The following is a 27,545-nucleotide window of genomic DNA, read 5'->3' as shown; positions in this document are numbered from 1 at the left end:
TCACGATTTCGTCGAACAATGAATGTTGAATTCTTTTGCCTACATCTGAAAGTATTTCGCCGCACTTTGCTCGTGGCAAGTTGCAAAAGTTGGAAATGTATGGTTACACCCGAACTTAGCCCTTCTTTACTTGTTAATTTATTTTTTCTTTTCTGTGAGTTTTGTCTGTGTGGGCCAGCGTAAAGTAAAATATAAGGTGGTGTTTGTCTTGTTTTATCGTGTTTCGTTTTATAATTATAAATGTATAAAACTGTCTCTATTTTGATTTTCCAATTTATAGTTATAGTATAGTTTTACTAGAGACCCGTCCCGGCTTCGCACGGTGCAATGCTGATACACTAAAGAAAAACTGTGAACGTTGTATATAAAAACATAGCGGCCCACTCCGGCTTCGCACGCGTATAAATTATATTGCTTTTGTTACTCACTGAAAAAATGATTGAAATTGATCCAGTAGTTTTAATTTATTCATTACTGCCCGTGGCCCGCAACGTTAAATTTGGAGTAAAACAATTCCCCTTCCCCTATATCATGAAGATTTCCTGCTATCTTAGGAATATCTAAATTCATACACTACATTTTTACTTATATACTTTTTAAATTTTTACCTATTTATTTTACTTTTACAACAATTAACATATTACAGAATGTCTTTAGGTATATACAACGTTCACACCTTTCTTGTGTATGTTACTCATTGTTTATGTTACGCGATAAGGGTTGGCCCCTCCGGGGAAATAAAATGCCACTTGATGTCTTCTCTTTCTATATTTGGTGTCGTCATCTTGTATATCTTCATTAATTGATATGTCCTCTAGTTTCCAAATATTGCCTCTTTGCTTCTCAAACAGGAATTTTTTATTTAACACTACATTTTGTTATTATAGCCACAAGGTCGCGTTTAACACTTTTTCGGTTTTACTTTTACGAAAAGTGTTTACATATATACTGTAAATATATTGTACTTTTATAATGTATTGTCTGTTTGTTTCTCAAAGAAGACTTTTTTTTTTAATTTGCCTGTATTTTTGACAGGGCTTTTTTCTATGCCTTCGTGAATTACAGGACTTTTGTTTTTGCCTGTTTTATAAACACAGGTCTTTGTTTTTGTTGCCGGTATGTATATCGTACAGGACTTTTTAATTTTTGGTTTGTAAGACCAAATTATATTGCCTGTTTGTTTCTCAAACATGACTTTTTATTTTGGCTGAGCTCTTTATCCGGCTCGAAGGACCAAATGTATAAACTCAATGGAGATTATAATTGTCTTACCGCTGGTGGGAAGCAGCTGAGAAATATTTCATTCTGATTTTTATTTAATTTTTGAAGGCTTTATATACAATTTTTAAAACTTAACTAACTAAATATATGTGTATATATTACGTGATAAGAGTTGTTTTCCATGAACACAAGCAATTGCCTAAATGTATTTTTAGAACCAATTGGGTACATATAAACAAGTGCATGTTCTTATCTTAAATCAATAGGTTTTTACTATCGACTATTGACTGGAATGCATGCGTATTGCTTGTGTATTGCATGATAATGAATTTTATGTATATCTGTCTCTTACTTCTTTGGTATTGTCGATGCTAAAAAATAAACTTTTTCAAAGATATTTGAACACAGAAGAATTCAGGGAATCAATACATCTTCTGCGGTACCACATCCTGTGAGTACTGTGCACTCTATTATGAAAGTTTTCAGTGATTTTACCAGCAAACGCGTGCCATTGCAAAGTTTAGGTTGATTTAGGTTTCTTAATAAAATAACAGGACAACCTACTTTCAACACCATTTTGTGAGGAGGGAGTCCAGACGAGTTGAAAGAGTTTAGATATTCTGACGGAAAATGAACAGCTTCTTCCAAATCGAGAACAGTATCGACCGAGTAGTATATTTTCGTCGGCGCATCAATCTTTGAAAGAATCAAGTTATTTACCTAGTCTACTTATTCATTAGTTGGTGACAGAATCGCTCTTTCTTTAAACCAAGATATTGTCCTATGTTATCAATGTCAGGATAGACATTGTTGACTAACTCTTGGATGTTGTCTATCAAAACACAAAGGTTTTCAAGGTTAATCCTTCCCTCCCTTTGTATTAACTTTCCATTGCCAACATTTAGCAGCATCTCTGGAAATAGTCTGTTCTCACGTGAAGATGACGAAACCCTCATAATATTAGTTTTAAGCTCTAATTTATTGACATGTGCCCAAGGGTGAATCTTTTTAAGCAAGCATTTATTTCGTCAGCCCGTGTTCCTCGAGTCACAACTGGTAGGGTTTGACGGAAATCTCCTGAGAACAGAACTATACATCCACCCATAGGTGAGTTTTTGTTGCGCAAATCGCGCATTGTCCTATCAGCGCTTCCACAGACGTCTTGTTTGACATGATAGCTACGTCCCAAACTATTAACGAGCAGTCACGCATCAATTTTCCTGTATTGCTCTGTTTAGAAACACTATAGACGCAGTTATTTTACCGAAATGTTTCAATTCATGAAACAAGTTTATGGCGATGATTGCCTATCCCGTAGCAGAGTGGACGAGTGGTTTCAACGTTTTCAAAGTGGTCGTGAGGACATTAATGAGAAATGAGTCGAAACCCAAAAAATTGCGCCTAGAGAAGTCAAAAGTGAATATAATGCTGATTTTTTTTAATGATTCCAAAGGTATTGTTCACAAAGAATTTGTTCCACCCGGCCAAAACGTTAATGCGGTATTCTACCTTGAAGTTTTGAAGCGTTTGGTGCGCCGTATTTAACGTGTTCGGCTCGAATATCGCGAAGATGGAAGTTGGCGTTTGTTGCACGATAATGCGCCGTCTTATCGATCGACGCTTGTGGCCGATTATTTGACCAAATATCACATTTTAACAATCAACCACTCCCCATATTCACCTGTTATGGCACCGTGCGACTTCTACCGTTTCGGAAAAATACATTTGCCGATAAAAGGAAAGCGTTATGAAGACGTGGAGGCCATTCAAAAGGCTTGCACCGGCATACTGGCGGCCATACCGGGCAACGACCGTGCAAAAAGCTGTATGAAAGCAGAAGAAGACTATTTTGATTAATAATATTAATTGATTTTGTCGATAAAATCATTTGTTCTGTCTTTTTTTTTAAAGTCCTGTTTACTTTGGAACGCACTTTGTATAAACTATGCACAATCATAAAAAAAACAAAAGACACCTATTCTATTCAGTTCTTTTTTTTAACTGAAATACCTCAACTTAAACTACGATTTTACTGAGTATTGTTATTTTCCTCGCTAGAGAGCTCCGATAATAAACGCGTCCGATCGCTGCTAAATTTAAAGTGCTATAGAGAAAACCGCGGCCTCTGGCCTCCTGTTGTAAAGAGCCATATAGAGCTATTACGTATTAAATTAACAATGTATTTAAGGTATTTAATTGGATAAGGATTACTGCTGTATTGGTTAAAATCGCTTCGAAAATTAGCAATTATTTGTCGTAAAAAGTAAATGACAAAAAAATGTTACTGTGGGATATCCATAAGAGATAGACATATACCATAGCGGAGTTTTCTGTACCTTTTCAATGTGTACAATACTTAGTACATTATTTTGATAAATCTCGTAGGGTTAAGCCTGCGTTTGCAATATAAGCGGAAAAAATGTAATTATTTCTACACTATTTAATGGATGTTATCTCTCTAGTATATATAAAAGTTTTCTGCTGCTGTCGAGAATCAACTAACATAAGAGCGAGCTAGCTCGCGCTCGGCGGGGGGCGGACGTAGGCGAGCGAGCGAAGCGAGCGTCCCTGAGCGCAGCGGAGGGCGCCTAGTTATACATATAAAACTTCCTCTTGAATCACTATATCTTCCTAAAAAAAACCGCATCAAAATCCGTTGCGTAGTTTTAAAGATTTAAGCATACATAGGGATATAGGGACAGAGAAAGCGACTTTGTTTTATACTATGTATATTGATGTAGACGTCCAACATCTGCTATTCTTGTTTTTGCGGTTTTAGGTTGTAATTCTACACCCACTTATTACCATCGTTTGAGTGCTAAGCTTGATAAAGCATCGTTAAATTTTGTTGTAAATGCTACATTCGTTGATAATATTTTGAAATACAAACTAATGTAATGTGGTCATTGGGAAAATAGTAATTTTTTAAATTTTTTTTTGTTTTTTGTAGAAGAATTAGGCTCCTAGCAATGTAAGGGCTGTTAGTATTAATCTTGTATTTCTCCGTATGTTTCAAAGTCAACGTCACTGTAAATGTATAAATGGCTAAAAAACTTAATCGAGTATTAAGTATTCATTTAGTTTATCTACACATATCATCATAGTATGACAGGAAATGTGTATAATTGTTTTTTTAATTAATCTTTCTTCATGTGTTAAATTACTTTACTATTGTCTTCTGGTGGGCTAATTTATGTTGGTTCGCCGAATTCTGATTTTTACCAGATTTTAATGTGCATCAAAAATATGCAAAAAATATGTGAACGAATTTCAGCGAAAAATTCAATTCCTGTTGTTAAATATTAAATTGTGAACAATATAGAAGGAAATTGTTATTGCTTTCAAAACAATTAAAAAATAGACGCATAAACCACTACAATAAAAAAAAATAAGTCTTTCGACTCTGATTTTATATTCGAAATAGATTGAAGACCAGCCATACTATCAATCTGGAATTTTAAGTCAGTTTTTCTCATCCACAACATCATACAATTCACATCTTATAACTTATATTTCATATCCAACGAGTATAGCGTTTATTGATTTATCATCAAATTTTCGCTTTCTCGTTTTGTTATGCACATATACGGTTGAACCAAATATTTTTAAATATTTAAATTAGAATTTTTGTTATTCCACATTTCAAATTAGATATTTTTTTATCCCGTCACGCTCTACTTGGAATTCTGAGATTTAAATATGTTGCTTTTAAAACAGCCTCACTCCAACAATATCTTTTTAGTTTGGACCCCTGACGTTTTTGATTTATGGATCTATTATTAGACCTCGGAATTTGAATTTTTCTTGTTTTTCATCACAAGGAACGAAACAATCAACAGAAAGATGCATATACCACTATAAAAAACAAACAAACATTTTTTTTTAAATACATAGGGCCACTTCTTCCAATCGAGGAATGTTCATGCTCTTTTTACAGAAGTAAATAATGCAATTGTTTCTCTATTTTTGAACAACAGCATTCGAATATTGTGGCCACACGGGGATGAGTCAAAAGTGTTGTTGCTTTAATCGGATGCTGCGGCATATATCATCAAACCAGATGGAAACTTAAAAGTATTTTTGATCCGAATCACAGTCACAATCAAAAATATCATTAAATATGAATTTGCTCCAATTTCTTCCTGTGACGTCGAAAGAAACTTCTCCGCTTACAACATGGTGGTTTTCGGAGAGAAACGTCAAAACCTCTTAATTAATAATTTAAAGATAATTGGAGTTGTATATTGTAATACGAATTATCTTAAATAATTGTTAAGCATATAAAATATTATATGTATGACGTATAATTTACTCTAATTTAATATCTGATCATTATTAGTAAAATTTCAATATGTATAACATCCGTAATCGCTTTTTTTTTATTATTTACATATTATATCTTAAGCACAATACGGGCGACGCCGTCAATGACAAGAGACATATGTGTAAAATCTGTTTAAAATATTCATGTCGTCCTCAGAATTCCCTTATATACATCCTAAAAAAATATGCAAAATCGGAGGTCTACTTATCATTCCTTACGGAACTCCATTTAATTATGATGTGTGGGGAACAATCAAATGGTAGCTTATACCTTTTTCTAGACAATAATCTCGCTTTTCATTGGACAAATATTCCCTATCATTATCAATTAGAGATTTACAGCTTCGATTTTCGCTATAAAATCTTTTAAAGTTGACGTCAGATTTATAGGTGATCAAATAAGTTACACAATAATGCGTAAATTGGTCAACAAAACTTACTTAATAGTTCTTAATGTACTCTTTTTTTTTAAATTTCTCAAATGAAAATTTAGTTTTTCAACCATTTATAAATGAATTACAACGTTCGTTATTCACCTCAAAATTTGTTAAAACTTCAATCTTTAAACATTTTTTTTCGCACAATTTATAAGAACATGTCACAAACGATAATTTGTATACTCTCGCAACCTGTTGCTACAGAGTATAATAGTTTTGTTCACCTAACGGTTGTTTGTATCACCTAAAACTAATCGAGTTAGATATAGGGTTATATATATATAAATGATCAGGATGAAGAGACGAGTTGAAATCCGGGTGACTGTCTGTCCGTCCGTCCGTCCGTGCAAGCTCTAACTTAAGTAAAAATTGAGATATCTTTATGAAACTTGATAGACATTTTTCTTGGTACCGTCAGACGGTTGGTATTGCAGATGGGCGTAATCGACAAGACTGTTATTTGGTACATAGGATCACACGAGGGAGGGGCATCTGCAGTTAAATTTTTATTTTAAAGTGGGCGTGGTCACGCCCATAATAGGTTTAATGTGCATATCTCCTAAACCGCTAATGCTATAATAACCAAATTCGCTGGAATCGCAAATGTTTTTAAAACTTCTACCTACAGTGTGAAAATAGTTGAAATCGGGTGGCAACTCCGCCCACTCCCCATATAACGGTACTGTTAAAAACTACTAAAAGCGCGATAATTCAAGCACTAAACAGCCAGAAACATTAAATTTTATTTCTGGGATGGTATGAGATGACTTTATAGGAACCGCCTTCAAAATGAGCTAAGCCTCAGTAAATAACCACACCACTCTATTCTGTGAAAACTGGCGCACCCTAATAGTGTCCACCACATTCTCACCAATACACCACACCAGATGACCCCACACAGGACAGTACAACACACCACAACACCGCGCGTTTACATCACCAGCTAACAAAAAGGATGATCAGCGCAGCTTTTCCACCTCATTCGAAGTAATAGCGATCCTGCGCGCACTTCAATTCGATTCGACACTGCGTAATATACTTGTACAATCCAGCTCGCTTCAAACATTTTTTAATCCGTCAAACCATTGGTTTACCACATCAATCGACATCGCTCCGGATTTATTCCGACCATCTTCTTCGACACCGTTCCGCACTCTTTTGGATGAAGTGATTCATTTTATTATATTTTAAATTACGTGTAACATAAACTTATATAAAAAAATAAATTTTCGCATATTTTATATTTATTATAAATATTAGTATTTTCAATTGTAACACCACCGGGAGTGTAAGTGATTCACAAAACCTTAAATATGTGCTTCCCATTAAAGTGGGCACCCAATTAATTAATTTGAAAAGATTCAAACTAAAAACAAGTAAGTAAGGGCTAAGTTCGGGTGTGACCGAATCTTTTATACTCTTGCAATTTACAAGGATCAAAGCTGGCTAAATATCTTCAGGTGTTGTGTTCACTCTTCAAGTGTTCAACTTCATTGTTCGACGAAATCGTGAAGAGATTACAATTGTTGGTATCATATTAACTGATTTTAAACGTCATAGACTCACTTAGTTTTATTGCTATGTTTTACTTCCCGTTAATTATATTATCGATATGGGGTTAAAAAAAAACTAAAAATATAATTAAATTTTTAAGAATACGTGTCCACTAAATTTAAAATATCGCACGTTTTAACCAACCTTAACAGTTCAAAGTCAGAAATCATTATATAGGATATATTCGGGGCAGAGAGATGGAAGGGCTGCTTGAATTAATATTTGACATTGTTAAGGTATACTTGGGAACATATTTTCAAGCTATTTTATAAATATACTAGCTGAACCGGAGAACTTTGATTTGCCATATACGACATTTTTAGGAAATGTTTTTTCAAGAAGTATTTTTTTTAGGAAAGGGGCTGTAATTATAATTGAATGAAGAATTGTATACAATTAAAGTATTTTTTTTCTAAGTTAATAAATAATTCTTTATTAAGATAAATATTATAAAATAAATATTTATTTAATTACAATTATTGGTAACTATCTATACATTGAAAATAACTAATTTTTCTGCTACTAATTATGGCAATTCAAAATAAACAAAGATTCATCTCTCAATGCATTGGAATGTACAATGTTTTTGGTTAGTACGGTTTAGCAAATACAAACAACATACAGTTGTCCATGGTTTACCCAAATCTAAGCTACAAACAGACAGCGTTTGGCCTGCCATTAAAAAATTTGGCTTCGATAATGTCTTTCATTATTATACTCTCGCAACATGTTGCTACAGAGTATAATAGTTTTGTTCACCTAACGGTTGTTTGTATCACCTAAAACTAATCGAGTTAGATATAGGGTTTTATATATATAAATGATCAGGATGAAGAGACGAGTTGAAAACCGGGTGACTGTGTGTCCGTCTGTCCGTCCGTGCAAGCTCTAACTTAAGTAAAAATTGAGATATCTTTATGAAACTTGGTAGACATGTTTCTTGGTACCGTGAGACGGTTGGTATTGCAGATCGGCGTAATCAGACCACTGTCACGCCCACAAAACGCCATTAATCAAAAAGAAATAAATTGCCATAACTAAGCTCCGCAATAAGATACAAGACTGTTATTTGGTACACAGGATCACATTAGAGAGGGGCATCTGCAGTTAAAATTTTTTTTAAAAGTGATTAGCCTTTCGAGATAAGCAGATTAAGAAGCTTATCTACAACCAGGCTCCGCAGCAAAGGTTACAGCACTCCACCTTGCGGGCATAGCTTTGTTGTTCCTATTTTGATGCTACCTGAGCCTATAATTGTTTCACCGATTCTTGTTCTGAGATACTACCACTGAAATTAATACGTCTAGACTAGAATATCCTCTTAATTTAGAAGAGCCTGATAAATAAAATTACTAGCGTATAAAAACTTAATAGAAAGAGCTCTTCCCATTTAAAAAATTTATGTCGAAGTTTACCAACACGATAATCACCGATTTACATTGCCTGGGTGATTAAGGCGACGAAAACTTTAAACCTGAAGTATGCTAACTTGATGAAGGGCGGTTGATGTGGCAAGAATTGCTATCCACATTTGCACAGAATGTTGCCCAGGTATACGAGTTCAGATGATGCTCAAATGATTCGGATTGTTGGTTACGGCTACACAGCTTGAATTGAGATGGTGTATGGAAATTCCGTATGGTTCAACAAACACGGAGCCAACTCAGTCAAGATTTACATGGACTGAATTTTAAATGAAAAATTAGGATTTAATCTATTGGCGTCTTCTGGTCGAAAAACAAAATATAAAATACATGTCATGTCACGGTCGCCAAATTATATTTCAGCCAAAAAAAAAAAAAAAAACAAATCCATAATCTTAACACTCCTAATACTCTCTTAAATGTTCGTACTATTTTACTACAAGGGGTTTCATCAGGCCTGCGTCTATTGCTTCATATTGGAATTTTTCACATTAGCTATGTAAGTTTGTGTGTAAATGCTTATGCGAACGTGGGTGGGAAAAGATGTATGTTTGTGTGTATGTATACAGCTTTCAGATTTTAAAAGTGGGCGTGGTCCCGCCTCTAATAGGTTTAATGTGCATATCTCCTAAACCGCTAATGCTATAATAACAAAATTCACTGGAAGCAAATGTTTTTAGAGCTTCTATTGACGGTGTGAAAATAGTTTAAATCGGGTGGCAACTCCGCCGACTCCCCATATAACGGTACTGTTAAAAACTACTAAAAGCGCGATAAAAAAAAATTGTTGTAAACAAAATAAATTTACGGAATTTTTGTTAGGAGATTCTTGGTTCGATTTTTAAAATGTTAATTGAAGAAGTCTGTAATTTGTTTTGTATATTGTTCAATCTACGTGAAATAACATGCTATTCCTAATTCCTAATTCACATAAAAACTTGTTTCTCAATAAAAATATTTTTGAAGTTCTTGTATGTTTTAAAACATTTTTTTAATGACACATATTTTTAACCAATTATGCGGGGAAACCAATTAACCGGGTTCAATTGTGGGGGAAAATTTACATGTATTTAGTATACAATATTTTTGAAATAAGCGGGAAAATCAATTAACCGGGGGTCAATTAAGCGAAAGATACTATACTTGCACATATATTTGATGCTCTGCATCGCACTGCGGAACTCAACACTAATATATGTACGTATTGATTGTTTTCTTAACAGAGATGAGTATGGTACCAGCCGACGATGTCGGTATCGATATTTTTAGCACAAAGAAATAATGTTAAATTAATAAGATCTCATTATGAGAATAAAATTAACTTAATGGTTGCATTGTAAAATTAAAAATATATGTATAACAGTCACTGCTACAATCAATACACAAATAAGACCAAAAAAACAATGGACGTAAGCTGTACAGAGGTGAGAAAAAGAAAACCGCCTTCTTTTCATCGCTACTCCGTTATGTTTTCTGGTTCAGAAGTGCCAACGGAAGACACCGGGCGGGGATAAGTGATTGATTGATGGAACTATACTACATGAAAATTTTAATATACTACAACTATTTTATTCAATTGCCATCCTATGGGTCTGTGGATAGAACGGAATAATATAAAAATTGCGATTACAATTCTGGTGTTGATCGTATTTAGAGTGAAAATTTAGGAGTGTATATATTCTTCAATTTTGAATCTTGTAAAAATAAAAACCAAAAATAAGAATATACTAATATGTAAACACACAAAATTCATCAAAATCGGTCCAGCTGTTTCGATGTAGTTTGGTAACAAACACCGTGACACGAGAGTTTTATATATTAGATAAAAATAAACATATAGGTGGAGTAAAGTCAGCCGGCTGTTTCAAAATCCTGATTATCAGTTATATGGGGGATAACGCAAGTTTTTACCCGATCGCCAGCACATCGGCTGATATTTGTGAGGACTAAGGGAAGTATTGACCCGATTCAGCCCATTTTTGACAGAAGCGTATATTATTATCAAAGAAATATTTTTCCTGAATTTCAATAACATATCGCTCAGATTGATCGATATTTTCGTGCAAAAATTAGCCGTACGCACTGGGGTCCACATATTCGGTATGTGGGGCTTGGACAGTTATGGTACGATTTTGACAACCTTTAAACTCGAGATGGCATTGATAAGCCATGTTCGTCTATATAGTCCCTTAGCTTTTAAGCTATCGACTTGAAATTATGCACCTGTCCTTTCCTCACTAAGAAGCTGCTCATTTGTCGGAACGGCCGATATCGGACTACTATAGCATATAGCTGCCATACAAACTGAACAATCGGAATCAAGTACTTGTATGGGAAACTGTTTTTTTTGACGTCATATCTTCACGAAATTTGGCATGAGGTATTTTCTAAGTCAACTATGTAATCTCCAAAGAAACTGTTTAGATCAGATGACTACAGCATATAGCTGCCATATTAACCGAACGATTGGAGTAAAGTGCTTGCATGTAAAATTTTTTTATTTGACAAGGTTAGGTATTCGTAATGAATGTTGCATACCATTTTCGCCAACTGTTGCTCTAGAGTGGTGAGTGCGACTCTTGACGCCCAAGACGTCGCCCCATATGTGATCATTGGTTTGACTGTCATTGCGTCCAGCGTAGTATGACCCTTCACACCATTGGCGCTCTGGTGGCTTTCGCAGAATGAGTTTTGAATCTAGTACAAGGCCTAGATATGTTAAGTTATTTTCTGTTAAGCCCAGCGTTTACGCACCTTCGTTTTGCTAGATTTCCTCTTGCTATAATGACAATGTCGTCTGCTTAGCCTTTCGAGATAAGCAGATTAAGAAGCGTATCTACAACCAGGCTCCGCAGCAAAGGTTACAGCACTCCACCTTGCGGGCATCGCTTTGTTGTTCCTATTTTGATGCTACCTGAGCTTATAATTGTTTCAGCGATTCTTGTTCTGAGATACTACCACTTCTCCGTTTACAAAAGCATCCTCTTTGTCGACTACAGAGCAGTGTCCGTGGACCTACCCGCTCTGTATGCGTGCTGGTTTGGATGCAGTGTATTTCGTTCCAGCGTCGTTGCTCTGATGTGGTGATCCACTAGCTTTTCTATGCCTTTCTGATCCCTTCTTTCTTCTTTCGGTAAGAAGATAACTAGTACATTTCTCCACTTTTTGAGGATATAACCTGCGCAAGGACGCCCCCATTAATTTTACTATAATTTTACGATACTTTAAAAATTACCTGAAATTAATGCGTCTAGACTAGAATATCCTCTTAATTTAGAAGAGCCTGATGAATACAATTATTAGCGTATAAAAACTTAATAGAAAGAGCTCTTCCCATATAAAAAATTTATTTGGAAATTTACCAACACGATAATACACCGATTTACATTGCCTGGGTGATTAAGGCGACGAAAACTTTAACCCTGAAGTATGCTAACTTGATGAAGGGCGGTTAATGTGGCAAGAATTGCTATCCACATTTGCACAGAATGTTGCCCAGGTATACGAGTTCAGATGATGCTCAAATGATTCGGATTGTTGGTTACGGCTACACAGCTTGAATTGAGATGGTGTATGCAAATTCCGTATGGTTCAACAAACACGGTGCCAACTCAGTCAAGATTTACATGGACTGAATTTTAAATGAAAAATTAGGATTTAATCTATTGGCTTCTTCTGGTCGAAAAACAAAATATAGAATACATGTCATGTCACGGTCGCCAAATTATATTTCAGCCAAAAAAACAAAAAAACAAATCCACAATCATAACACTCCTAATACTCTCTTAATAATGTTTTTACTATTTTACTACAAGGGGTTTCATCAGGCCTGCGTCTATTGCTTCATATTGGAATTTTTCACATTAGCTATGTAAGTTTGTGTGTAAATGTTTATGCGGACGTGGGTAGGGAAAGATGTATGTTTGTGTGTATGTATACAGCTTTCAGATTTTAAAAGTGGGCGTGGTCCCGCCTCTAATAGGTTTAATGTGCATATCTCCTAAACCGCTAATGCTATAATAACAAAATTCACTGGAAGCAAATGTTTTTAGAACTTCTATTGACGGTGTGAAAATAGTTGAAATAGGGTGACAACTCCGCCGACTCCCCATATAACGGTACTGTTAAAAACTACTAAAAGCGCGATAAAAAAAAAATTGTTGTAAACAAAATAAATTTACGGAATTTTTGTTAAGAGATTCTTGGTTAGATTTTTAAAATGTTAATTGAAGAAGTCTGTAATTTGTTTTGTATATTGTTCAATCTACGTGAAATAACATGCTATTCCTAACTCCTAATTTACATAAAAACTTGTTTCTGAATAAAAATATTTTTGGAGTTCTTGTATGTTTTAAAACATTTTTTTAATGACACATATTTTTAACCAATTATGCGGGGAAACCAATTAACCGGGTTCAATTGTGGGGGAATATTTACATGTATTTAGTATACAATATTTTTGAAATAAGCGGGAAAATCAATTAACCGGGGGTCAATTAAGCGAAAGATACTATACTTGCACATATATTTGATGCTCTGCATCGCACTGCGGAACTCAACACTAATATATGTAAGTATTGATTGTTTTCTTAGCAGAGATGAGTATGGTACCAGCCGACGATGTCGGTATCGATATTTTTAGCACAAAGAAATAATGTTAAATTAATAAGATCTCATTATGAGAATAAAATTAACTTAATGGTTGCATTGTAAAATTAAAAATATATGTATAACAGTCACTGCTACAATCAATACACAAATAAGACCAAAAAAACAATGGACGTAAGCTGTACAGAGGTGAGAAAAAGAAAACCGCCTTCTTTTCATCGCTACTCCGTTATGTTTTCTGGTTCAGAAGTGCCAACGGAAGACACCGGGCGGGGATAAGTGATTGATTGATGGAACTATACTACATGAAAATTTTAATATACTACAACTATTTTATTCAATTGCCATCCTATGGGTCTGTGGATAGAACGGAATAATATAAAAATTGCGATTACAATTCTGGTGTTGATCGTATTTAGAGTGAAAATTTAGGAGTGTATATATTCTTCAATTTTGAATCTTGTAAAAATAAAAACCAAAAATAAGAATATACTAATATGTAAACACACAAAATTCATCAAAATCGGTCCAGCCGTTTCGATGTAGTTTGGTAACAAACACCGTGACACGAGAGTTTTATATATTAGATAAAAATAAACATATAGGTGGAGTAAAGTCAGCCGGCTGTTTCAAAATCCTGATTATCAGTTATATGGGGGATAACGCAAGTTTTTACCCGATCGCCAGCACATCGGCTGATATTTGTGAGGACTAAGGGAAGTATTGACCCGATTCAGCCCATTTTTGACAGAAGCGTATATTATTATCAAAGAAATATTTTTCCTGAATTTCAATAACATATCGCTCAGATTGATCGATATTTTCGTGCAAAAATTAGCCGTACGCACTGGGGTCCACATATTCGGTATGTGGGGCTTGGACAGTTATGGTACGATTTTGACAACCTTTAAACTCGAGATGGCATTGATAAGCCATGTTCGTCTATATAGTCCCTTAGCTTTTAAGCTATCGACTTGAAATTATGCACCTGTCCTTTCCTCACTAAGAAGCTGCTCATTTGTCGGAACGGCCGATATCGGACTACTATAGCATATAGCTGCCATACAAACTGAACAATCGGAATCAAGTACTTGTATGGGAAACTGTTTTTTTTGACGTCATATCTTCACGAAATTTGGCATGAGGTATTTTCTAAGTCAACTATGTAATCTCCAAAGAAACTGTTTAGATCAGATGACTACAGCATATAGCTGCCATATTAACCGAACGATTGGAGTAAAGTGCTTGCATGTAAAATTTTTTTATTTGACAAGGTTAGGTATTCGTAATGAATGTTGCATACCATTTTCGCCAACTGTTGCTCTAGAGTGGTGAGTGCGACTCTTGACGCCCAAGACGTCGCCCCATATGTGATCATTGGTTTGACTGTCATTGCGTCCAGCGTAGTATGACCCTTCACACCATTGGCGCTCTGGTGGCTTTCGCAGAATGAGTTTTGAATCTAGTACAAGGCCTAGATATGTTAAGTTATTTTCTGTTAAGCCCAGCGTTTACGCACCTTCGTTTTGCTAGATTTCCTCTTGCTATAATGACAATGTCGTCTGCTTAGCCTTTCGAGATAAGCAGATTAAGAAGCGTATCTACAACCAGGCTCCGCAGCAAAGGTTACAGCACTCCACCTTGCGGGCATCGCTTTGTTGTTCCTATTTTGATGCTACCTGAGCCTATAATTGTTTCAGCGATTCTTGTTCTGAGATACTACCACTTCTCCGTTTACAAAAGCATCCTCTTTGTCGACTACAGAGCAGTGTCCGTGGACCTACCCGCTCTGTATGCGTGCTGGTTTGGATGCAGTGTATTTCGTTCCAGCGTCGTTGCTCTGATGTGGTGATCCACTAGCTTTTCTATGCCTTTCTGATCCCTTCTTTCTTCTTTCGGTAAGAAGATAACTAGTACATTTCTCCACTTTTTGAGGATATAACCTGCGCAAGGCCGCCCCCATTAATTTTACTATAATTTTACGATACTTTAAAAATTACCTGAAATTAATGCGTCTAGACTAGAATATCCTCTTAATTTAGAAGAGCCTGATGAATACAATTATTAGCGTATAAAAACTTAATAGAAAGAGCTCTTCCCATATAAAAAATTTATTTGGAAATTTACCAACACGATAATACACCGATTTACATTGCCTGGGTGATTAAGGCGACGAAAACTTTAAACCTGAAGTATGCTAACTTGATGAAGGGCGGTTAATGTGGCAAGAATTGCTATCCACATTTGCACAGAATGTTGCCCAGGTATACGAGTTCAGATGATGCTCAAATGATTCGGATTGTTGGTTACGGCTACACAGCTTGAATTGAGATGGTGTATGCAAATTCCGTATGGTTCAACAAACACGGTGCCAACTCAGTCAAGATTTACATGGACTGAATTTTAAATGAAAAATTAGGATTTAATCTATTGGCTTCTTCTGGTCGAAAAACAAAATATAGAATACATGTCATGTCACGGTCGCCAAATTATATTTCAGCCAAAAAAACAAAAAAACAAATCCACAATCATAACACTCCTAATACTCTCTTAATAATGTTTTTACTATTTTACTACAAGGGGTTTCATCAGGCCTGCGTCTATTGCTTCATATTGGAATTTTTCACATTAGCTATGTAAGTTTGTGTGTAAATGTTTATGCGGACGTGGGTAAGGAAAGATGTATGTTTGTGTGTATGTATACAGCTTTCAGATTTTAAAAGTGGGCGTGGTCCCGCCTCTAATAGGTTTAATGTGCATATCTCCTAAACCGCTAATGCTATAATAACAAAATTCACTGGAAGCAAATGTTTTTAGAACTTCTATTGACGGTGTGAAAATAGTTGAAATAGGGTGACAACTCCGCCGACTCCCCATATAACGGTACTGTTAAAAACTACTAAAAGCGCGATAAAAAAAAAATTGTTGTAAACAAAATAAATTTACGGAATTTTTGTTAAGAGATTCTTGGTTAGATTTTTAAAATGTTAATTGAAGAAGTCTGTAATTTGTTTTGTATATTGTTCAATCTACGTGAAATAACATGCTATTCCTAACTCCTAATTTACATAAAAACTTGTTTCTGAATAAAAATATTTTTGGAGTTCTTGTATGTTTTAAAACATTTTTTTAATGACACATATTTTTAACCAATTATGCGGGGAAACCAATTAACCGGGTTCAATTGTGGGGGAATATTTACATGTATTTAGTATACAATATTTTTGAAATAAGCGGGAAAATCAATTAACCGGGGGTCAATTAAGCGAAAGATACTATACTTGCACATATATTTGATGCTCTGCATCGCACTGCGGAACTCAACACTAATATATGTAAGTATTGATTGTTTTCTTAGCAGAGATGAGTATGGTACCAGCCGACGATGTCGGTATCGATATTTTTAGCACAAAGAAATAATGTTAAATTAATAAGATCTCATTATGAGAATAAAATTAACTTAATGGTTGCATTGTAAAATTAAAAATATATGTATAACAGTCACTGCTACAATCAATACACAAATAAGACCAAAAAAACAATGGACGTAAGCTGTACAGAGGTGAGAAAAAGAAAACCGCCTTCTTTTCATCGCTACTCCGTTATGTTTTCTGGTTCAGAAGTGCCAACGGAAGACACCGGGCGGGGATAAGTGATTGATTGATGGAACTATACTACATGAAAATTTTAATATACTACAACTATTTTATTCAATTGCCATCCTATTGGTCTGTGGATAGAACGGAATAATATAAAAATTGCGATTACAATTCTGGTGTTGATCGTATTTAGAGTGAAAATTTGGGAGTGTATATATTCTTCAATTTTGAATCTTGTAAAAATAAAAACCAAAAATAAGAATATACTAATATGTAAACACACAAAATTCATCAAAATCGGTCCAGCCGTTTCGATGTAGTTTGGTAACAAACACCGTGACACGAGAGTTTTATATATTAGATAAAAATAAACATATAGGTGGAGTAAAGTCAGCCGGCTGTTTCAAAATCCTGATTATCAGTTATATGGGGGATAACGCAAGTTTTTACCCGATCGCCAGCACATCGGCTGATATTTGTGAGGACTAAGGGAAGTATTGACCCGATTCAGCCCATTTTTGACAGAAGCGTATATTATTATCAAAGAAATATTTTTCCTGAATTTCAATAACATATCGCTCAGATTGATCGATATTTTCGTGCAAAAATTAGCCGTACGCACTGGGGTCCACATATTCGGTATGTGGGGCTTGGACAGTTATGGTACGATTTTGACAACCTTTAAACTCGAGATGGCATTGATAAGCCATGTTCGTCTATATAGTCCCTTAGCTTTTAAGCTATCGACTTGAAATTATGCACCTGTCCTTTCCTCACTAAGAAGCTGCTCATTTGTCGGAACGGCCGATATCGGACTACTATAGCATATAGCTGCCATACAAACTGAACAATCGGAATCAAGTACTTGTATGGGAAACTGTTTTTTTTGACGTCATATCTTCACGAAATTTGGCATGAGGTATTTTCTAAGTCAACTATGTAATCTCCAAAGAAACTGTTTAGATCAGATGACTACAGCATATAGCTGCCATATTAACCGAACGATTGGAGTAAAGTGCTTGCATGTAAAATTTTTTTATTTGACAAGGTTAGGTATTCGTAATGAATGTTGCATACCATTTTCGCCAACTGTTGCTCTAGAGTGGTGAGTGCGACTCTTGACGCCCAAGACGTCGCCCCATATGTGATCATTGGTTTGACTGTCATTGCGTCCAGCGTAGTATGACCCTTCACACCATTGGCGCTCTGGTGGCTTTCGCAGAATGAGTTTTGAATCTAGTACAAGGCCTAGATATGTTAAGTTATTTTCTGTTAAGCCCAGCGTTTACGCACCTTCGTTTTGCTAGATTTCCTCTTGCTATAATGACAATGTCGTCTGCTTAGCCTTTCGAGATAAGCAGATTAAGAAGCGTATCTACAACCAGGCTCCGCAGCAAAGGTTACAGCACTCCACCTTGCGGGCATCGCTTTGTTGTTCCTATTTTGATGCTACCTGAGCCTATAATTGTTTCAGCGATTCTTGTTCTGAGATACTACCACTTCTCCGTTTACAAAAGCATCCTCTTTGTCGACTACAGAGCAGTGTCCGTGGACCTACCCGCTCTGTATGCGTGCTGGTTTGGATGCAGTGTATTTCGTTCCAGCGTCGTTGCTCTGATGTGGTGATCCACTAGCTTTTCTATGCCTTTCTGATCCCTTCTTTCTTCTTTCGGTAAGAAGATAACTAGTACATTTCTCCACTTTTTGAGGATATAACCTGCGCAAGGCCGCCCCCATTAATTTTACTATAATTTTACGATACTTTAAAAATTACCTGAAATTAATGCGTCTAGACTAGAATATCCTCTTAATTTAGAAGAGCCTGATGAATACAATTATTAGCGTATAAAAACTTAATAGAAAGAGCTCTTCCCATATAAAAAATTTATTTGGAAATTTACCAACACGATAATACACCGATTTACATTGCCTGGGTGATTAAGACGACGAAAACTTTAAACCTGAAGTATGCTAACTTGATGAAGGGCGGTTAATGTGGCAAGAATTGCTATCCACATTTGCACAGAATGTTGCCCAGGTATACGAGTTCAGATGATGCTCAAATGATTCGGATTGTTGGTTACGGCTACACAGCTTGAATTGAGATGGTGTATGCAAATTCCGTATGGTTCAACAAACACGGTGCCAACTCAGTCAAGATTTACATGGACTGAATTTTAAATGAAAAATTAGGATTTAATCTATTGGCTTCTTCTGGTCGAAAAACAATATATAGAATACATGTCATGTCACGGTCGCCAAATTATATTTCAGCCAAAAAAACAAAAAAACAAATCCACAATCATAACACTCCTAATACTCTCTTAATAATGTTTTTACTATTTTACTACAAGGGGTTTCATCAGGCCTGCGTCTATTGCTTCATATTGGAATTTTTCACATTAGCTATGTAAGTTTGTGTGTAAATGATTATGCGGACGTGGGTAGGGAAAGATGTATGTTTGTGTGTATGTATACAGCTTTCAGATTTTAAAAGTGGGCGTGGTCCCGCCTCTAATAGGTTTAATGTGCATATCTCCTAAACCGCTAATGCTATAATAACAAAATTCACTGGAAGCAAATGTTTTTAGAACTTCTATTGACGGTGTGAAAATAGTTGAAATAGGGTGACAACTCCGCCGACTCCCCATATAACGGTACTGTTAAAAACTACTAAAAGCGCGATAAAAAAAAAATTGTTGTAAACAAAATAAATTTACGGAATTTTTGTTAAGAGATTCTTGGTTAGATTTTTAAAATGTTAATTGAAGAAGTCTGTAATTTGTTTTGTATATTGTTCAATCTACGTGAAATAACATGCTATTCCTAACTCCTAATTTACATAAAAACTTGTTTCTGAATAAAAATATTTTTGGAGTTCTTGTATGTTTTAAAACATTTTTTTAATGACACATATTTTTAACCAATTATGCGGGGAAACCAATTAACCGGGTTCAATTGTGGGGGAATATTTACATGTATTTAGTATACAATATTTTTGAAATAAGCGGGAAAATCAATTAACCGGGGGTCAATTAAGCGAAAGATACTATACTTGCACATATATTTGATGCTCTGCATCGCACTGCGGAACTCAACACTAATATATGTAAGTATTGATTGTTTTCTTAGCAGAGATGAGTATGGTACCAGCCGACGATGTCGGTATCGATATTTTTAGCACAAAGAAATAATGTTAAATTAATAAGATCTCATTATGAGAATAAAATTAACTTAATGGTTGCATTGTAAAATTAAAAATATATGTATAACAGTCACTGCTACAATCAATACACAAATAAGACCAAAAAAACAATGGACGTAAGCTGTACAGAGGTGAGAAAAAGAAAACCGCCTTCTTTTCATCGCTACTCCGTTATGTTTTCTGGTTCAGAAGTGCCAACGGAAGACACCGGGCGGGGATAAGTGATTGATTGATGGAACTATACTACATGAAAATTTTAATATACTACAACTATTTTATTCAATTGCCATCCTATGGGTCTGTGGATAGAACGGAATAATATAAAAATTGCGATTACAATTCTGGTGTTGATCGTAGTGTGAAAATTTAGGAGTGTATATATTCTTCAATTTTGAATCTTGTAAAAATAAAAACCAAAAATAAGAATATACTAATATGTAAAAACACAAAATTCATCAAAATCGGTCCAGCCGTTTCGAAGTAGTTTGGTAACAAACACCGTGACACGAGAGTTTTATATATTAGATAAAAATAAACATATAGGTGGAGTAAAGTCAGCCGGCTGTTTCAAAATCCTGATTATCAGTTATATGGGGGATAAGGCAAGTTTTTACCCGATCGCCAGCACATCGGCTGATATTTGTGAGGACTAAGGGAAGTATTGACCCGATTCAGCCCATTTTTGACAGAAGCGTATATTATTATCAAAGAAATATTTTTCCTGAATTTCAATAACATATCGCTCAGATTGATCGATATTTTCGGGCAAAAATAGCCGTACGCACTGGGGTCCACATATTCGGTATGTGGGGCTTGGACAGTTATGGTACGATTTTGACAACCTTTAAACTCGAGATGGCATTGATAAGCCATGTTCGTCTATATAGTCCCTTAGTTTTTAAGCTATCGACTTGAAATTATGCACCTGCCCTTTCCTCACTAAGAAGCTGCTCATTTGTCGGAACGGCCGATATCGGACTACTATAGCATATAGCTGCCATACAAACTGAACAATCGGAATCAAGTACTCGTATGCGAAACTGTTTTTTTTTGACGTCATATCTTCACGAAATTTGGCATGAGGTATTTTCTAAGTCAACAATGTAATCTCCAAAGAAACTGTTTAGATCAGATGACTACAGCATATAGCTGCCATATTAACCGAACGATTGGAGTAAAGTGCTTGCATGTAAAATTTTTTTATTTGACAAGGTATATTCCCGAAATTAGGCATGAGTTATTGCTTAAGCCAACTATAGAGCATAGTTGCCATATTAACTGAACGATCGGAATCAAGTGTTTGTATGGAAAACTCTTTTATTTGACGAGGTATCTTCACGAAATTTGGCATGGATTCTTATTTAAGTCAACAATGTAATCTCCAAAAAAAATTGTTCAGATCAGATCACTATAGCATATAGCTGCCAGACAAACACTTTCATTTGACAAGGTATCTTCACGAAATTTGGCATGGATTATTAGATAAAGCAAAAATGCAACCTTCGAAGAAATTGTATAGATCGGATGGCTACAGCATATAGCTGTCATACAAATTGAACGATCGGAATCAAGTTCTTGTAAGGAACCTTTGTATTTGTGAAGGGTATTATAGATTCGGTGCAATTAATGGACATTTTTGCTTAAGCTGTTATCTCCGCAACGATACGGAGCGGATTGAGGTCAAAAATCACCTCAAGCCCAGCGGTTAGGCATTCGTAATGAATGTTGCATACCATTTTCGCCAACTGTTGCTCTAGAGTGGTGAGTGCGACTCTTGACGCCCAAGACGTCGCCCCATATGTGATCATTGGTTTGACTGTCATTGCGTCCAGCGTAGTATGACCCTTCACACCATTGGCGCTCTTGTGGCTTTCGCAGAATGAGTTTTAAATCTAGTACAAGGCCTAGATATGTTACTTCACCCATTTTCTGTTAAGCCCAGCGTTTACGCACCTTCGTTTTGCTAGATTTCCTCTTGCTATAATGACAATGTCGTCTGCTTAGCCTTTCGAGATAAGCAGATTAAGAAGCTTATCTACAACCAGGCTCCGCAGCAAAGGTTACAGCACTCCACCTTGCGGGCATCGCTTTGTTGTTCCTATTTTGATGCTACCTGAGCCTATAATTGTTTCAGCGATTCTTGTCCTGAGATACTACCACTTCTCCGTTTACAAAAGCATCCTCTTTGTCGACTACAGAGCAGTGTCCGTGGACCTACCCGCTCTGTATGCGTGCTGGTTTGGATGCAGTGTATTTCGTTCCAGAGTCGTTGTTCTGATGTGGTAATCCACTAGATTTTCTATGCCTTTCTGATCCCTTCTTTCTTCTTTCGGTAAGAAGATAACTAGTACATTTCTCCACTTTTTGAGGATATAAACCTGCGCAAGGCCGCTCCCATTAATTTTACTATATTTTTACGATACTTTAAAAATTACCTGAAATTAATGCGTCTAGACTAGAATATCCTCTTAATTTAGAAGAGCCTGATGAATACAATTATTAGCGTATAAAAATTTAATAGAAAGAGCTCTTCCCATTTAAAAAATTTGTTTGGAAATTTACCAACACGATAATACACCGATTTACATTGCCTGGGTGATTAAGGCGACGAAAACTTTAAACCTGAAGTATGCTAACTTGATGAAGGGCGGTTAATGTGGTAAGAATTGCTATCCACATTTGCCAAGAATGTTGCCCAGGTATACGAGTTCAGATGATGCTCAAATGATTCGGATTGTTGGTTACGGCTACACAGCTTGAATTGAGATGGTGTATGCAAATTCCGTATGGTTCAACAAACACGGAGCCAACTCAGTCAAGATTTACATGGACTGAATTTTAAATGAAAAATTAGGATTTAATCTATTGGCGTCTTCTGGTCGAAAAACAAAATATAGAACACATGTCATGTCACGGTCGCCAAATTATATTTCAGCCAAAAAAAAAACACAAATCCACAATCTTAACACTCCTAATACTGTCTTAATAATGTTCTTACTATTTTACTACAAGGGGTTTTATCAGGCCTGCGTCTATTGCTTCATATTGGAATTTTTCTCATAAGCTATGTAAGTTTGTGTGTAAATGCTTATGCGGACGTGGGTAGGAAAAGATGTATGTTTGTGTGTATGTATACAGCTTTCAGATTTTGTAAACATTAATAGAACAAGTAAGGAAGGGCTAAGTTCGGATGCAACCGAACATTTTATATAATAAATGATATACTCGTTTGAGATTTCTTTGTGGATTGACCGATATTTTCGGTAGAAGGTCAACTATAGGCACTGTGGTCCACATATTCAGTACTTGGGGCTTGAACAGTTTTGGTTCGATTTAGACAAATTTTGGCCACAAGGTGGCATACCTTAATAGCATTACTCACGCAAAGTTTTATCTCGATACTGTAATTGTTGCCTGATTTGCATAGTGGAAAGTGAAAGAATCAGATGGAACTGAAAATGGTGTTACGTGGGAAATAGGCGTGGTTGTAGTCCGATTTCGCCCATTTTCGTACTATAACATTAAAATATGAAAAGAATATTATGTACCGAATTTGGTTGAAATTGGTTAAGCAGATCCCAAGAGATGGGTTTTCACCTAAAAGTGGGCTGTGTCACGCCCACTGACTAATTTTGAAGGCGGTTCCAATAAAGTCGTCTCATACCATCCCAGAGATAAAATTTAATGTCTCTGGCTGTTTAGTGCTTGATTTATCGCGCTTTTAGTAGTTTTTAACAGTACCGTTATATGGGGAGTGGGCGGAGTTGCCACCCGATTTCACCCAATTTCAGGTTGTAGGTAGAGGTTCTAAAAACATTTGGTGAATTTGGTTATTATAGCATTAGCGGGTTAGGAGATATGCACATTAAACCTATTAGGGGCGGGACCACGCCCACTTAAAATAAATTTTTAACTGCAGATGCCCCTCCCTATTATGATCCTGTATACCAAATAAGAGTCTTGTATCTTGTTGTGGAGCTTAGTTATGGCAATTTATTTGTTTTTGAATAATGGCGTTTTGTGGGCGTGGCAATGGTCCGATTACGCCCATCTGCAATACCAACCGTCTCACGGTACCAAGAAACATGTCTACCAAGTTTCATAAAGATATCTCAATTTTTACTCAAGTTAGAGCTTGCATGGACGGACGGACGGACGGACGGACAGACAGTCACCCGGATTTTAACTCGTCTCTTCATCCTGATCATTTATATATATATAATCCTATATCTAACTCGATTTGTTTTAGGGTATACCAACAACCGTTAGGTGAACAAAACTATTATACTCTGTAGCAACAGGTTGCGAGAGTATGAAAACAGCTATTGAAAGGAATTTACTCAAATGATATATTTCAACTTACATCCTCATTTTAATTTACAAGTGGTAGTTTACGTTAATATATATTTTCTAAATGTCACTGTTTTAAGCAAAGAAATGTTTTTCATATAAACCACATTGATTCAATTATATTCCTTTGTTATAGTTCTAAGTAAAAAACTTTAACACCGGGACAATCTAATGTCACCTAATGTGGACAGTAATGCAGGTATGAAAACGTTAAATTGGTAAAATTAGAAACAAAGATATGTGTATTGCCATTAAATTGGGACTTTCTTTTATTTAACAATCCAGTGATCGAACTCATGAGTGCGTTACAAGGTAGACGATTTATGGAGAAATCCGTTACAAAATGTATATAATAGTACAATAAAACTTAGCTAAAAATGCTTTATAAACGCACGCAATATCTTTTTATTCCCTGAACAAGGTATATAATATTAGGTTTGCCACAAAGTTTTTAACACCCAGAAGGAAACGTCGGTGATAAGTTAAGGCGATTTATCTACATAAATACTAAAATCCAACACAATTAGATCTATTTATTTATTTATTTTACTTGAAAAGAAATATACGAAGACTTTATTGGAGTCCAAATAGCGAAATTCTTCCAATTTGTATTTATACTTTTGAAACCATTTACTGAAATATATTTCTTTTACAATTAATTAGGCAATTCACAGGCTTTGTCTTATGTCTTATGTCGTATTTCAATAGCTTAAAAAATACGATACTTGTGAACACCTCTTAATTGTTCTATGTCATATTACGTAATATTTCTACACTTCACCAGTTGGTAATGAAAATTTTAGATTACAAAAATGCCACGGGAAAGTGACAAAACTAAAATTAAAGCTTCTTTATATTGAAACAGCGGCATTTTGGTTCACATTGCAACCACAGAAACAACAAAATATTTTTATATTTTACTTTTTTCAACTTAATTTACCTGAATATCGTGTCTTCCTTCCATATTATTAAAGAAATTGATGAAATTTATTTAATTTATTAATTTTAGACTCTTAAACGTCAACAATAAAAAACGTAAACAGATACAGCTGATAGAATAGCACACTCAAAAAACATACCTCGCCGTGTTGTATTTGTCGTATTTCAATTTTGTATGGGAAACAAAAACAGTGTTGATATGACAGTCATAAAAAAATAAGACAATACGACGATATGACACAAAATGACACCTTGTGAATACCCTAAATATAAAACGAAATGTGTCATAAACAACAGTATCGCACACAAGTATCGCACAGATTATTATCCCAGGCCTCGCTACAATCTCTGAAGAAATTGCTTCCGTGCAGCCATATTTAATTAAAAATAAAAAAACGACACAATGTCGCAATGTTGTAAATAAATTAAATCTTTGTTATTGTACATATGAAAATGCTTTTAGGGAGTAATTACATATTAAAATATATATCTGTTATTAATATGCAAACTCCTCTCTTTTATTTACAGCTAAGAATACTGAGTTATTCCTAATCCCATCAATAGTGATTGAAATTGTTCGAAAGTATACTTCATACTAATCTGTTATAGTTTTCATAATGGACAATTCAAAATTATTATTAGTTACGGCAAACGTTGGGACTTTATTCGAAGATGTAAGTACACGGTTCAATAAAAAATTCAAATTCGGATAAGAATATTTTAAAGTAGTAACTACCGGGATAATAATATATACGTTAACCTATGCAGCTATTCAAAAATAATTTGAATATTTATATATTTATATAATAATTGGCTTCGTTGTTTTCTTTATACTCAATTATCTTTGTACCTCAAAATACAGTAGGGATAAAATTCTAGATTATATATTGGCAGATATAAATATATTAAAAGTGGATTTTAAAATTTTTCTAAACTATAAGTCGTCTGCACTTTCTTTATTTATTTATCTTAAGTAAACGAAAAAAATTCAAATATTGGAGAGATCCCTTTCTGAGCGATATACCGGTAACAGTATCAATGTGAACATAAATCAAATATGTGAAGATATACAGTTTAATAAAGGATTGGTGTTTAGGATCTTTGAACACCGGAGACTAAGCCGGGTGTAACATTAAATGTGGGCACTTTCATATCAGTGAAGTTTACACGATTGCCGATTTTCTTTTAATATGTTGAGGTCACACCCCCACACTTGATACAATATTTCTGGAACTCACTACTGGATTTCCGCCAAACACAATTTATTCCATCGGACCGATGAACTTATTTCTTAGTTTTCCGCACAATTAAATTCTCGCCGTGTCTTTTGAAAATTCAGTTCATATATAATCTGTACGGCTCTGTCTCAATTTTGAAGTGGCTTAATACCAATTCTCACTCTTCAATTTTCGCATGACGGCCCATTTTGCTTAAAATTTTCTTCCATTCTCTTAAAGCTCAAAATCAAATTAAAGAAAATTATATAAAAACATATCTTGTTGAAGAATCAGAACCTTGAAGATGTAAACATTTTGAAAATCAAAATAAATAATTATTTATGTTAGGAAAAATTTAAAAAATTGCGTGGTCTTTGCTGTGCGTATGTGTATATTAAATTATATGTTAGAAAACTATTCAACAAATAATTTGCAGTAAAAACTATTGCTACTATAAATTCAGATATAAACTATCCTATCGTTCAAGTTTGATCAAACTTCGCACAGTGTGCAAAGTTTAATCGGTTCAATAATTTAGAAGTTCAGCGCGGTGAAACAACGTGGCACGTAATTTAAAGGATGATTTCGAAATCTAATTTTAAATTAATACCACTTTTGAACTCAGAACAGATGTAAAGGTGGTAATAATAATTGAAAGTGGGACACTT

At 35.1% G+C, this 27,545-nt stretch overlaps 1 protein-coding gene across 30 annotated transcripts in view; it reads left to right on the top strand.

Annotated features, from left to right (window-relative positions):
* 5PtaseI (inositol polyphosphate-5-phosphatase A) overlaps positions 1-27,545 on the top strand; it is a 600,945-nt gene that overhangs the window by 71,932 nt on the left and 501,468 nt on the right. For 15 of the 30 annotated variants that reach the window (XM_070112999.1, XM_070112992.1, XM_070112998.1 and 12 more), the window contains one exon: positions 26,189-26,334. The exons of the other annotated variants lie outside the window; for them this stretch is intronic. In XM_070112999.1, coding sequence (XP_069969100.1) covers positions 26,278-26,334 — 57 coding nt within the window. In that variant the 5' untranslated portion in view covers positions 26,189-26,277. The remainder of the gene's footprint in view (positions 1-26,188; positions 26,335-27,545) is intronic. 30 annotated transcript variants of the gene reach the window in all.

This window comes from Bactrocera oleae, chromosome 2 (genome assembly GCF_042242935.1).
Source record: "Bactrocera oleae isolate idBacOlea1 chromosome 2, idBacOlea1, whole genome shotgun sequence".
In the NCBI taxonomy this organism is placed as follows: domain Eukaryota; kingdom Metazoa; phylum Arthropoda; class Insecta; order Diptera; family Tephritidae; genus Bactrocera; species Bactrocera oleae.
The sequence above is the reverse complement of the archived record's forward strand: the minus strand, read 5'-3'. Positions and strand labels throughout refer to the sequence as shown.